The sequence below is a fragment of the Talpa europaea genome (genome assembly GCF_964194135.1).
Source record: "Talpa europaea genome assembly, chromosome: 16".
Classification (NCBI taxonomy): Eukaryota; Metazoa; Chordata; class Mammalia; order Eulipotyphla; family Talpidae; genus Talpa; species Talpa europaea.
This window is the reverse complement of record NC_140084.1, coordinates 6404524-6418034: the sequence shown is the minus strand read 5'-3', so window position 1 is coordinate 6418034 and position 13511 is coordinate 6404524. Positions and strand designations below refer to the sequence as shown.

The window sequence follows — 13511 nt, the reverse complement described above, 5'->3', positions numbered from 1 at the left end:
AAAGTTGGGGAACTTGGCTGAGACCAGGGCCTGAGAAGCAGCTGCTGGAAACACAACTATGTCCCTCCTGAGGGGTGGGGCAGCCCAGTCCCTGCCAGAGCCACTTGGTGTCCCCTCCAGCCTATAGCATGGAAACACCTACCTTCTGCTCTAGCCTAATCCTAACCCCTAGCAGAGGAGGAGCTGAAAGAAGGACACACGGGCCAGGGTGTTCATTCAGGCTCTGCTGCCAGACTCCTCTGGAGAGGCCCCCACCAGTGTGTCCAGTGAGCACAGACATCAAAAAGGGTGTGGGCTGGAGGTGTCTCAGGTGCCAGTCATGCCCTGGTCACCGCAGATCCAGAGAGAGGTGGTGTTCCCTGAAGTTAGAGGCTGCTGGATCCACCCCCTGCCTTCGAGCCCAGGCTCAGACCTGTGGTACCAAGTTAGCATGAATCCCTAATTCCCAGCTCAGGAGTCAGGCAGGGTCTCCGGGAAGCAAAAACAATCTCTCATTCTCTCTCTCATTCTCATTCTCTCTCTCTCTCTCTCTCTCTCTCTCTCTCTCTCTCTCTCTCTCTCTCTCATACACACACACTTTTCACCTCAGAAAAGGCAGCCATAGGCCCTGGGCTGGACTGGGGAGAGGACTGGTACAGAGAGGACAAACGGTACTCACATAGGATAAGTCCTCCAGGCCTCTGGCCAGGGCCTGCCCTGACATACAGCTGCTGTCAGAGCCACTGGAGCCACTGGCGGACGGACACTGGGAGGAGACCTCTGAATCCTCAGGAGCTAGGGAGGAAGACAGGGTGAGCTGTCAGCAGGGTGGCGAGACTGTAAGCCGAGCCCTCCTGCCTCTGGATAAGCCCAAACCTACTCAAAGACGGCTGGCTACCCAGCTCTGCTTCTGCCTCCAGTGCTGAGTCCTCGGAGAAGCTGGTGGAATACAGGGGCCAGCGGAGGCCAAGAAGAGCAGGGTCCCTGTACAGGTGCAGGTTGAGGGAGCCCAGTACAGAGCAAGAAGCAGGGTCTCCAGGAAGCGAGCTCGAGGCCCCCAGGTAGGGACTGTCATAGTCTAACGGAGCCACAGCAATGGAGGCCCGAGAGCGAACTTCTGCATAAGAGAGAGGGTCAGGTTGGGACAGGCCCAAGCACACCTGGGCCAAAGTCCAAGAGGCGCACAACCAGGGCTGACAGGTCCCCTTGCCTCCCACACAGCTTTCCTCACCCTGGCCCTGCAACCTCCCTGCTACCTTGGCACTTTAGGACGTAGTTGATGGTGCGGTCATTGATAGCTTCCTCGCTGGGGGCGATGTCCCAGAAAGCCTTGCGCCCCACACCCATGGACACCAGCTCAGCCATGCGCAACTCTGGGTGGAGAATAAGCATAGCTAGGACCTCTCTGGATATCAGCCTTGCCTGTGGGCTTCTAACCACCCCTTCCCCTTAAATAAGTCTCTCCTGTACACCCATACCCGACAGAATCGCCTCCTGTGAACTGAGCCTTTCTGTTGCCAGGCTCCCTCCTCCCAACAACCCCATGGGCAGGTGTCACAATTCGCTTTCAAAGACAAGACCTCTGACACTCAAGGCCTTGATAGACAAGGCCTCTGCTGGGTCCGCAGTCACTGACAGCAGCCGGGACTGCCTGATTTTGAAATTCTTTCCTCCATATTGGCCACTGCTGCTGGACCTCCTCCCAAGGTCTCCTGCAAACTCTCCGGGGAGAACGGAGCATGGGATGAATAAAGGGATAGGAACCTACCCTTGTTGTGGACAGCCTGCCTCCAGAGCAGGCGGGAGATGTCAGCTGTCCAAGCCTGCTTGGTGGCCAAGCTGGTGGCCTGCAGCACAAAGGTGTCCTTGGCCTTGCGACGACGGAACCAGATCTCGAAACGCAGGTTGTTTTCCCCACAGCACTCAGTGAGGCCAAGGTCTGCCATCTGTGTGGCCCGGAGAGATGCTAGGTGAGGCGGAGTGTGGGTCTGGGACAGCAGAGGGCAGAGGGTGGAGCCAGGCAGGCCTACCTTGAAAGAGCGCTTGTATGCAAATGTGTCAACGCCTGTGGGTCCTCGACGAGGCTTGCTGAAGAGCAACAGATCCTCAAAGAGGAAAATGCGGCGTAGGGACTTGTGGCGCCCACAGCGCACCATGAATTCATCCTGCCTTACCAGCTGCCCCTGTTCCTTGAGGTTAACCTGTCAAGTTAGGGCCCAGTGGGTACCCAGTCTCTTCCACCCCTTCCCTTCATGTCTCTCCCACCACAGGCTGAAGACTCACATCGCAGCCCTGGATGGCATCCATGGCCAGGAGGTCATTGCCGTGGCGCAGCTGGAAGTGCACGAGGCTCTGGGCAGCCTGCAGGGCACTGAGCTCCTGCACGGGCCCACCACAGGCCCGTGCCAGCTCCTGCAGCAGCAGGGCATACTTGCTCATGCGCTGGATGGGCTTCAGCAGGTAGGAGGCCAAGTCCAGGCGGTCCCCCAGCGCTTGCTGCTTGTCCTGCCAGGTGGCCAGGAGATCATCAGGCAGCTTCAGGGTACTCCCTCCTGCCTCCCTCCCCCTGGTCTCAGGCTCACTTACCTTGAAGAAGCTGTGCCCATAGCTGGTCATCAGGGCATCAGAGTGAGGTTTATTCTTGCTGTAGAGTGCGTACATCCCAAACTGCACCCTCTGTGAGGACACAGAGCTCAGGCGGGGGGCAATGAGGCCACATCACCCTCAGCTTGAGAGGACTATGCCAAAAGATGGCTCCCAGGGACACCTTCCCCTGCAGATTCTATCTGCCCTGCACTACATGAGGGGTGATCTGACAAGACAAGGTATGTGCAGAGGGGGGACCTGCCCACAGGCCCTCTGAGGAATGTGGCCTGTGTCCCGCTCTGCTCTTTCTGTAGCTCTGAGAATATTGCTTGAGCCTCACCTCACCTCAACCCTCCTTTCCTTACCAAGCCCAGCCCCTTGAGCACTGGGCCTCTCCTTCCTGCCCATGGCTTTGTACTTAACCTTCCCCTTGGATGCCGCGCTCTGACTCCAGCCCCTCCACCTGGCCTCTGCTCAAAGGTAGCGCCTCAAGAGTCTCTCTAACTACTCTGTCTGAAGGGGGTATCCTCCTTAGTTAACTCACAAGCACCTGTCTAGTCTGCTTTTTCCCTCTCCCAGCTGCAGTTATAATCTGGAATAACCTTTTTCACTTTTATGTCTCTTCTACTAAACTATGAGATCCCTGAGGGGTAGGGGCCTTGCTGGTCTCACTGAAAGCTGTACACCTGTACACCTGTCACCAAGCATGTGCTCAATGGCTCTCTGTGGAATGTGGCACAATCACTTGGAGGCCTGTGGCCCATGGTGCTTACATGTCTCAGGAAGGCATAGGCCACTCGGGGCGGGTGCCGGGTGCAAGCCTCCAGCTCACGCAGGAAGAAATGACGGTGGAAGTCCCGCAGCTTCTCCAGGTTGCCGAAGAGGTGGGCGCGCTGACCACGGAGGCCCTGGGGCACATCAGGGCGATCCAGCTCAGGGAAGTAGTTCTCCATGGTGTAATCCAGGGCACGGACGTACTCCCGCTCTGTAGCCACCATCTCTGCCAGCACCAGCTGGAGCCTACAAGGCAGGTGGAATCAAGACCCAAACATCTGCCCTGCCACTGCCCTCCCTGCCCTGCCCACTGTCTGCACCTGCTTGAGCTCCTAGGGTCAGGGCTGCCTGGTGGCTGCATGGTACAATATGACCCTGGCTGGGCACCGCCTCCAGGCTCTGGTCCATGGCCAGCAGTCACAGTGGCTGCCGCATGATGGCAGGAGCAGGCAGACTTGCTGAGACTCCACCGCAGGTTTCGATCAAGGCTATAAGCCTTCCTCGGAGGAGGGGTGGCAGGCCCACCTGGGACCTGGCTGACACCTAGGCTGGCTGTGCTGCCTGCTGATGATCGTGGCTTTAGCGCAGCTTCTAGCTTCTGGTCCAGGGCCAGCCAGGTGTCCTGGCATCGTGCCCAGGCCCAGCGGCACTCTTGGCGGATACCCTCAGAACCCAGCCCCGTGGCCAGAGCCCACATCTTTCGGAAATGGGCAGGAGGCAAGTCAGGGTGCTTGGTCCAGTGCAGCTGCAGCTGTTGGAGCACGACCTCAGGGCACTCCTGTGCCAGCTCTGCCAATACCCGCTGCCCCTCCTCAGCCCATGTGGAAGCCTGCAACACAAAGGCAGTGAAGAAGGGTTCCACTGAGACCACAGTGCCTTCTCCGCGACCCTCCCCAACCCTGCAGGATGTTGGCTGTCTCCAGTGGTTGAATTTTGGGGTTAGACTGAAAACAAGCACAAGCAGAATTATGAAAAACTGCAGTCTCTGGTAGAGCTGGACAGTCACTCCCCTCACTCCACTGACCACCTGGATTCAAGGACAGGACCCCTCACCCACCTGCTTGAAGAACCGTGACAGCCTTTCGGCATCTGTCAGTCGCTGCCGCCGCTGGGCCACAGCCCTAGAGAATTCAGTCAGTTGGGCTTTCAGAGCCAGAAAGTGGGCACCCCTGGGGCCCAGTTCAGCTGCCTCCCAGCCAGTCAGTGGCTGTAGAAACTTCTCTCCTCGCCTGACCTGTTCCTGGAGACAGAGACTGCACTCAACTGGCCAGGTCTGCTGTTCTAAGCTCAGAGCCCAGGTCTTTTCCATTGACATCTACACGCTGTGATAGGAAACCTTCCCTTTACGCCCCATTCTTTACACCGCCCACTCCCCCAGACCAATTCTCAGCTCAGTTCAAGTCACTATCAAGAAAATTTGGGGCCTCCCTGGTGGCATAAGAGGTTAAGATGCAATCTATGAATCTAACCACAGCCACTGCAGCACGAGTTCAATCCCCGGCCAGGAAGCAACCCACATACCACAGCAGACCTCTCCTGCCTCGCCTGCTGCTCCCTTCAGCAGTGTATTTCATTCAATCTGCCTATTTTGTTCCCTACTCTGTCTCTGGTGAATCCGCTCACCCCCACACCTCTGGCCTTTACCTCCATTCTGTTACGTATAAGTAAATCTTTTTTTTTTTTTTAAAGAAAACTTGTCCAACACCCTTTCTATCATGTCTTTCACATTAAGGTAGAATCACCTGCATTGCTTCTCTCCACAGCTCCTACCTCGGTTTGCAAACACACACATATGACTTGAACCTTTGATGGACTACAGATTCTGAGAGCAAAGAATAGGTTTGCTTTTATCCACCCCACATTCACAGTGCTTGGCAAGGGACCCTGGCACTTACAGAAGGTGTAAGTGCCCACACTCACCTGGGCTACCTGGTCCAGCTCCTGAAATGAGCCTTGGGCCTGGAGCAGCATGTCTAGTGAGGGCTCCCTTGGCTCCTCCAGTGCAGGCCAGCCCACCTGCTGCAGCCACATCTCAATCTGGAGGGACACAAACAGAGAACGAAGAGCTGCTGTGTGGTAGGCATGACGTCTGAGGTGGGGAACAAGACCCACCGAGGTGCACAGTTCCCACCTGGTGCAGCCCGCTCTCCTGGGCCTCCAGTGTCTGGATCAACTCGAGTGCCTGTATGCGCTGGTTACTCTGCAGGGTCAGCTGGTGCAGCAGTCCATCCACATGGCCATACAGCTTGTCCACCTCATCTACCGCTGGCCTAGTACAGGGTACCAGGTCTTAAGGTTCCTGCCAGCTGCCTTGCTCCACTACACCCTATCCTGGGACCACAATCCTGGCTGGTTCTGAGCAGTCAACTGAATCATTGATACGGGATATGTTGGGTTGGGGCAACTTCAGGGAGATGGGCTGACACCTACTTGTAGTCTGGGCTTAGGGTCACCTCTGGGACCTCCTGCTTCAGCAATGACAGCTCCAAACCCCCCTGGCATTGCAGCCATGCCAGCCGTGGCGAATCTAACACGTGTTGCATCAGGACCTGTGCCTGCCGTAGCAGCCGACTGACTTCCTGTGATTAACAGCAACAGGTAGTGGAGGTGGAGGTGACATGGGTGAAAAGGAGACGGAGCATTTGGACAGGCCTTGGGGGGGGATACTTACCCCAGACTCCACGGGCTGGGGCACAGCTTTCATGCTCTCGATGGCCCCCTGAAGCAGGGCACAAACCACCTGGCAGCTCTGCAACAGGGCTTCCAGACGCTGTGAGAAAGGGCAGGTTTGACCTGAGCAATGCACGGTGCTCATCCAGCCATCCTGGATTTCAAGCCTCCACGACCATCTCTGCACTGCTCACATCACCCCAGAAGAAGCTGCTCTGCAGGCCGAGTTGCCTATGTACCCACCCTGTGCCCCACCCCACACTGACCATCCGGAAGTCCAGCCAGGCTTGGTGGCAGTAAGGTAAGCCTCCTCCCAGTGAAGCAGGCAACCCCAAGGCAGAGATGTGTGTCAGCAAGCTCTCAGACGAGGGCAGCTGCTCTAGCTGCAAGGAAAGAAGGTGCAGTGATCCAGGCCTAATGGGGAACACCCTACTTTCATCCCTGGTGAATATGGCTCAGTACCTGCAGTGCTGAAGGTATCTCCTCTGGCATTTTTCCCAAAAGCAGTACCTGGTGCACTGACCCTGGGGCTGCTTCCTGCAAGGAATCTGAGCTCAGCCCACCCTAACCCTACACAAAAGGAATGGGGTGTGTGAATATGAGGAGGCATGAGAAGGGGTTATAATACTGTACTCACTTGCAGCTGGCTAAGCCCCCAGAAGAGGGAAGAACTCGGGGAACAAATTCGGGCATCCACTAGCACCGTCAGTCCCAAGGCTTGCACTTTGGGCCTAAAGGGGCAAGCTTTGGTTCAGTTCCTAACTGCCAGAGCTGGCCACCTCCTGTCTCAGGCTCTGTCCCCCAACCTCCTCCCCCACCAACCTGGGGATGCTTCGCAGGTACAGCAAAAGGCGGATGACTTCATGGCTGCTGCACTTGGGGTGAAGCCAGGCTGGGCTGTGGGCACACAGAAGCAGTACTGCCCGGCCGTTTACATCCCGAGTTCCTATGGAGAGAAGTCAGTGAACACCTGACCGATAGAGTCACCCCACCTCTACCACCTCTGGTGCCTCCTGGCTACCTGGCAAGGCAGCCATGCCACTGGACAGCAGCTCCCAGGTGAGGTCTTGGGCCAGGAGGTAGTCAGCCGGCTTAGGAAATTTGGATTTACTGTGGTCCTGGGATTTGCTGGGGTCTTGGGAAGGGAAATGGCTGGGGTCCGCATTGGGCCACCTACCCTTAGACCCCGCCTTGGACCCGGGCTTCAGCCTCACCAAGTCTTAGCACTCCCTCCAGGCAACCCCACTCCCAAGACTTCCCTGGCCCTGCCTCCCTTACCTGCCTCCAGCAGCTCTGACGAGGTCTCAGATAAGGAGTCTCCAAGATTCGCAGAGTTGTTATCCAACTCCCCACGGCCCAAGCTGACCGGCACTGGCCTGCCTGGAACTGGGTCCCCTGCCAAGCCTCCCCCAGGGCTGTCCCTCTCTCCCTGTGCCAGGCTAAGGTGCACGGACATTGGGCACAGGAGGCTTTCCACATCAGAAGTGGCTGGTTCTTCTGACTGGACTGAAGAACCTCCTAATATGCCCCTCTGGCCATCCCCTGACCCATCTGCAGCCATCTGCCCTGGGGGTGACTGCAGGTCCCCAGGCAGGCAGCTGCCATGTAGCCCTTCACCCTGAGCTGCCCCTGCTGGTGGTCTTGGAGGCCCAGGGCCCTTGACCTGTCCCTGGGGAGCAAGTTCCTCCTCATCCAAGGCATCCCTAAAACTGCATACAGCAAACCTCCAGTTGGCGGCGTGGCCTTGGGAGTCTGGGGACTCATCCCCACCCTCCAAGGGCCCTTCCATCACCCCCTCTTTAAGAGCAGGTCTGCTCAGCGCACGTGGGAGTCTGACTATGAACTGAGCCCCCACTCATCCAGGAGCCGGGGTGAAGACGACGGGCAGGGGTCGGTGGGCGATGCAGGAGGAAGCACCAGGCCGTGAGACATGCCAGTCTCGGTGCCGGGGTACGGGGGGGCACAGACGTGCCAGCAGCTCTGGCCTGAAGAGAAGAGAGGAGAGAACGGCCCGGGTCTCCCTTCTGCCCACACCCGCCATCCCCTAGGGGCGCTCACGTGGGCCCCCACCTTCCGCTCACGTGGGTCCCCACCTTCCGCGCCCCAACGCCAGTCTCTGCGGGCCTCAATCAGGCGGCCGCCCCGAGCGGGCGTTCACTGCCACCCCGCCCGGCCCGGGCCGCGCCTCCCCGCCCCCTGGAGCGCGCCACACGCGCAGCCCGCCCCGGGCCCGCCGTGGGAACCGCGACACCCCAGGACGACGCGCCGCCTCGACGGCGGGGACAGCGCGCGGCCGGCGTGCTCGGGCGCCGCCTCCCGGCCGCGGGGGAGGAAACGCAGGCGCCGGGGCCGCGGCGCCGCAGCGCCCCCTGGCGGCGGGAGGACGCAGCCGCAGCTTCCGCGCCTCGCCCGACGGCAGCAAAAGGCTGGGCTGCACCCCAGCTCCCAGCCCCGGGGTCCCGCGGGGCACGCGCCCACCCGTCGGCCTCGCCTCAGCCGCAGGGGCAGCGACCCAAGACCGCACCGGCCGTGCCCGCTGCCGAGCCTGGACAAGGGCGCTGGAAGCTCACCCTTGGGAGGCTGGGGAAGGGGCGACAGGGTGAGTGAGCGCCTGGGGCCGCCTGGGGCGGGGAAGGGCCTTGCGGGGCGCTTCTGCTCTGTGCAAGCCTGGGGTGCGCAGCCTGACCGGCTGCCTCTGCCCCACCAGACGCACTCATTCCTCACGGTCAAAGAGGAAAGAAAAGCCTGAGCCCTTAGTCACAAAGGCCCCTAGAAAGAGCAACTGCCAGAGCTCAGGTCAGATGCTTGGGGTGCTGGGAGCCCGTGGGCTTGTATTCACAGAGGGGCCTCATTGCAGCCGCCACTTTCCTTGCAGACCCCAAGCCCAAACACCAGGATACAACTTGTGTGATCCCTGGAGGGATGGGGGTGCTGTCTGGCCTGGACGAAGAGGGGACAATGAGGCTTCTAGGCTGGGAGGCCTGCCAGGTCCACCAGTCCACCAGGATTACTTCTGACACGTACATATCCCAATTCCCACCCCAGCCCACCCCACAAAGGACACACTAGGTCCACCCAAGGAGGCTGGGTTCTGGTCCTGAAACCAAAGAGACACTAACCCAGGCCTCCACTTACCTGCTGAGTGAGCTCCAGCAACCCTGTTCTCTTTGAGCCTCACCTATGAGGAAAAAAGGGGGAAAAGAAGTCATTCCTTTCTCCTGGGATTAACAGGAGGGCTGGGGGAGATCCCGTGTCAAACCTCGGCTCGCTGCCAGCTCTCTGGCTCTGTTCCGTCTGTGTTGGTGCCCTGCCTTTCTCTTTGCCCCCAGTCAGGGGATCCTGGTGAAAGTCATTTGGATTATTCACCTGTGAGATCCCTCCCAAATCTGAGGTGTGAGGCCCTTTTGGGGCATGTGAGTCTGGTCACACTACCCAGTTTGTGGGAAGTCTCCTGTGGCAGAAGGTACTGTGCCCACAGCATGCCCGGCTCCTAGGGCAGGAGGCAAGATGTGGGGGAGTGGGGAATGGGCGTCCTGGCTTCTCTGGCTCTAAGGAAAAGCCCCCTTTATGAGGCAACCTGGGCATCAGGAGGAGGTGCGGTAGGAACAGCAGTCTCCTCCCCTCCCTGCCCCATTCCAGCTACCACATCAGCCCCCAGACTCCAGACTCCCAGGCCAGCTACCCAGGAGCCTTCATGGGCTATTCAGCTGGGAGTTGTCTGGCTCCATTGCCACCTTCCCCTAGCTTCAATGAGCATCGGGCCCAACCTTGGCTCCCTCCCCAGCTGTCCCAGGGCCACCCCACTGAGTCACTGCTGCCTGCTCCCTCCCTCCCCTTCTGCTGCCCACTGTGTGCCCTCCGTCCCCACCAGTCAGGTTTCCCAGGAGCCCAAAGAGCTGGAGGGTGGGGGCAGGGGCAGGCGCACATACCCCTCCAATGCCAGGGGCAAATAAGAAGCTGCAAGCCACAGGCTAGAGCTGACCTCAGCACCCCTGGGAACAGGCAGACAGTCAGGGCCAGGCCCAGGCCCTGGTTCATTCACTCCATGTAGAATGTGCATTGTAAGCTCATGAAAACAGAGACTCTGTCTTGTCCACGCCTATGCTTCCAGAACCCAGCACAGGACCTAGCACAGGATAAGTGCTTATTCTGACCAAACTGAGACTGGCCACCCCACCCTGCCCTCCCAAGGCCCCCCACATGAGCCAGGTCACAAGTGGAGAAGCTCAGTCCAAAAGGGACACAGAAGAGGCAGGATGAATGACCTAAGATGGCAAAGATCCAGAGAGAAATGGGGGCAGACTGAGGCCCAGTGGGGAGCACTGGGGCCTAGAGCCAGCCTGGATGGCTGACCTCAGCAGGCTCTGTGGGCTGAGCTTGCAGGACTCAGCCGTGACTCATGGGGCTCATCTCTGTGGCTCCCCTGGCAGTAGAATCTACTCCACAGCAGCCTTTTCCACTGAGATCATAGAATGGGGCTGGACCTCCCTCCCCTGCCCCTCAACCCTCCCTCAGCCTCCCATTCCTTGCCAACACAGATCCATCAGAAATTAAATGGGAGCTCTGTGCCTTGTGGACCTAGTGACCGAGACCCACAGCCTCTCCACACCTTGCAAACCTTTCTTCCGTACAGCTTCAGACAGGGAGGGTGATATGCACCCCAGACCTTCCAAACCCCTTTCGCCTTTGGCCTACGTAAACTCCAGACTCGTTAGTGTGACATTCAAGGTCATCTGAGAGCACATCCACAGCTTTCTGTCCAGCTCCTGGCTCTGGAAAATTCATCTCATTGTGGGGCTTGTCTCCAACTGTCTCCTCTACCAGAAGTGCCCACACCCATCTCCCCCAGTCAAAATCCTTCCTCCTTCAAGACCTGGGTGCATCTCATGTGGCACAGAAGCCATTTCTGCCATCCTGCCCAGTCAGGCAAACCACCCTTGACTCACTTGCTTTCCTGTATCCCAGATACCTGTTTGTCTAAACCTGTCTGTTCATCTCTGACCAACTCTCTGCTGGAGTGCTGCAGCTCCTGGTTACCCAGCTCCAGGAGACCCTCTGCTGCCCCTCCCCTACACCACTCCCAGCCCCAGGGAGTTGTTTTGATTTGGTTTCTACAGCCTTACTAATCCAATAATTCTGGAAGGATGTGGTCTGTGGCCCACCTCCCTCCAGGATGCTGGTTAAGGTTACTGACTTCTGGGCCCCCACAAGCCTGCTGAGTCAGAACCTTTGGGGTAGGCTCAGGAATCTGCACGTTTGACATGCTCCCCAGTGATTCTGGAAATGACCGTTAAGTCTGGAAATGACCGCCTGCTCTCTCCAGCACCAGCCCTGGGCTGCTCGAGCAACAGGACTTTCACCTCTAGATGTTTGTCTACCAATCCATCTCCCGGCTGGGGTTTCACGTCTTCCGCCTGAGAGCGGCTACATCTGAGCCCCCCAAAGCACATCACAGCCTACACCACTGCCCACTTCACAACTCTCCCAGCTCTCTACCACCCCCAATACTCAGCAGGGTCTCCCCACCAGTCCCTGGCTGGTGTCTTCCAACCCCAAACCCCTCTGCTCCCTGCTTTCCACCATATGTGCTCCCGGCATCCTTTCTTCCTGTACTCCTTTCTGCCTGGAATGCACCCTCCCAACTCTGCCTGTGCTGTCTGTACCCCTCCATGCAGGCACAACTCCTCCCAGGACCTTCTCAGATCTCCTCAAGGACCCCTTCTCCCTGATCATTGTCATGCTGGGTAAGACCAATAAAGAGAAACAGTTACGATGCCTTACCACAGGCCAGACTCTGTACTAGATTCTTCTGACAGGACACCAGAGATGAGGACAGTGAGGCTCAGAGAGAGGAGGTGACATGCCTACAATGACATAGCTAGGGAGTGACAGTGGGGGCTGTGAATTCCTAGGCCCAATCACTGCTGAAGGCCTGAGGGCAACGCCTAAGCCATTCTCCCTCTTCCTCACGTGTAATACCCCTGGTGAAAAGCAAGGAATGTCTTTTGACCAAATATGTAGCTTTCACAGCAGGTCAAGAGTCATTCAGATCTACAGAGACAGAAAGTAGGTTAGTGAAAACCTAGGGCTGGGCAGGGCAGGGGGTGAGGAGAGCTAATGGGGACGGGGTGTCTTTTGGGGACAGTGAAAATGTTCTAAACTTAGAGTGTGATGAGAGTTGCACAGTTCTGAATATATTAAAACCACTGAGCTGTGCATTAGAAACAGGTGAGTTTTATGGTATGTGCATTATATCTTGATAAATGTGTTCTTTTAAAAGCCCTCCAGACACAGTGGGGACTGAATCTGAGACTGCTGTTACTCAGGGATTTCGAGCCATGTTTGTGGCCCCCACACTGCCCAATTTGGTAATCACTCAGGGTACCCAGCACCCTGAGATTGCCTCGCACCCACCATGCAGATCAGTTCTGTGCCTGTCCCGGGTTTTCCAGACCACTAATCTCGTCCCGGTGTGTGGGGGCCACATCTTTGGCCACCTTGGCACTTGACCACTAGGGTCTCTTTCCTTCCTGACCATTCCCATTTTGTAGCCTTCCAGTTGTGACCCCAAGCCCATACAGTGACAACCTCCCTGGACTGCCACCTGGGTGCTCAGCTCAGGGGACAGTATTGAGAAGGGGTGGGGGAGGGGGAGGGAGAGCCAGAGAGCTTAACTGTTCTCCCCAAGACCCCCTCCACTCTCTATTCTAGAAGCCCGGAGTCAGCCTCTGGAAGTTTCCACTTCCTCCAGTAGATACCCCTGTACCCCTCTGGGCCCCTAGAACACCCTCCTCCCTGAGCCTAGAACCCCTAGACACACGGACACAGATCACCCATCCATCTGAGAGATGTTTAATGTATCTCAGGTTCAAGTTACAAAACGCAGGGCAGGTGCTAACCTCTGCCAGCACCTGCCAGCAGTCAGCCTCCTTACCTCTGCGGCCAGCCAGCCCAGCCCTCGGAGCAGTGGGGCAGGGGCCCTGGGGCACCTGGTTCCTTTCCTGTTTGGGGAATGTGAAGGTGGTAATTGAGACCTCAGAGGCCACCGTCTTCTGTGCCTCAGAAAACCTAGACCCAGAAAGGTCCAGACGTGAATGCAGAGCAGCAGATCCCCAGAGTGACCCTGGCTTAGAAGCAGCCCTGGCTTGGAGCCTGGCCCAGCCCTGTGGCCTTGGTCCTGGAAAAAAAAAACTATCACCCCAATAACTGGCAGCAGAGGGAAGGAGATAAAGTGGAGACAGATTCCCACTGCCCAAAAAAAAACTAAACCAGTTATGGGGAGCTGACCCAACAGGGCAACGAAGGTCAAGATGGAGGCCTACTCCACCGCCCACCCCCATCCCTTTGAGGACCAGCCCCTCACCAAACCTTGTTGCCAGGGCACTGTCCTTGACCTGGTGCTGGACAGGGGATGGAGGGCAAGAAAGACCAGCGTCAGCTGAGGAATGATGCCCTTGCTTTGGGGGCAGGACAGCTGCCTAGGGTGACTCCATGAGGACCCG

The 13511-nt window shown here is 57.8% G+C and overlaps 1 protein-coding gene across 1 annotated transcript; it reads right to left on the bottom strand.

Moving 5' to 3' along the window:
• Nucleotides 1-168: 168 nt before the first annotated feature.
• On the bottom strand, nucleotides 169-7819 carry PLEKHG4 (pleckstrin homology and RhoGEF domain containing G4; the record flags this gene model as incomplete). The annotated part of the gene is given in 22 exon segments (XM_084256546.1): nucleotides 169-183; nucleotides 659-774; nucleotides 860-1096; nucleotides 1236-1352; nucleotides 1748-1925; nucleotides 2010-2180; nucleotides 2263-2484; nucleotides 2566-2655; nucleotides 3339-3585; nucleotides 3660-4168; nucleotides 4397-4579; nucleotides 5260-5376; nucleotides 5471-5609; nucleotides 5770-5918; nucleotides 6011-6109; nucleotides 6276-6392; nucleotides 6472-6546; nucleotides 6647-6740; nucleotides 6832-6955; nucleotides 7031-7121; nucleotides 7123-7127; nucleotides 7288-7819. Coding segments are annotated over 22 exon segments (3606 nt in total). The 5' UTR covers nucleotides 7799-7819.
• Nucleotides 7820-13511: the final 5692 nt, after the last annotated feature.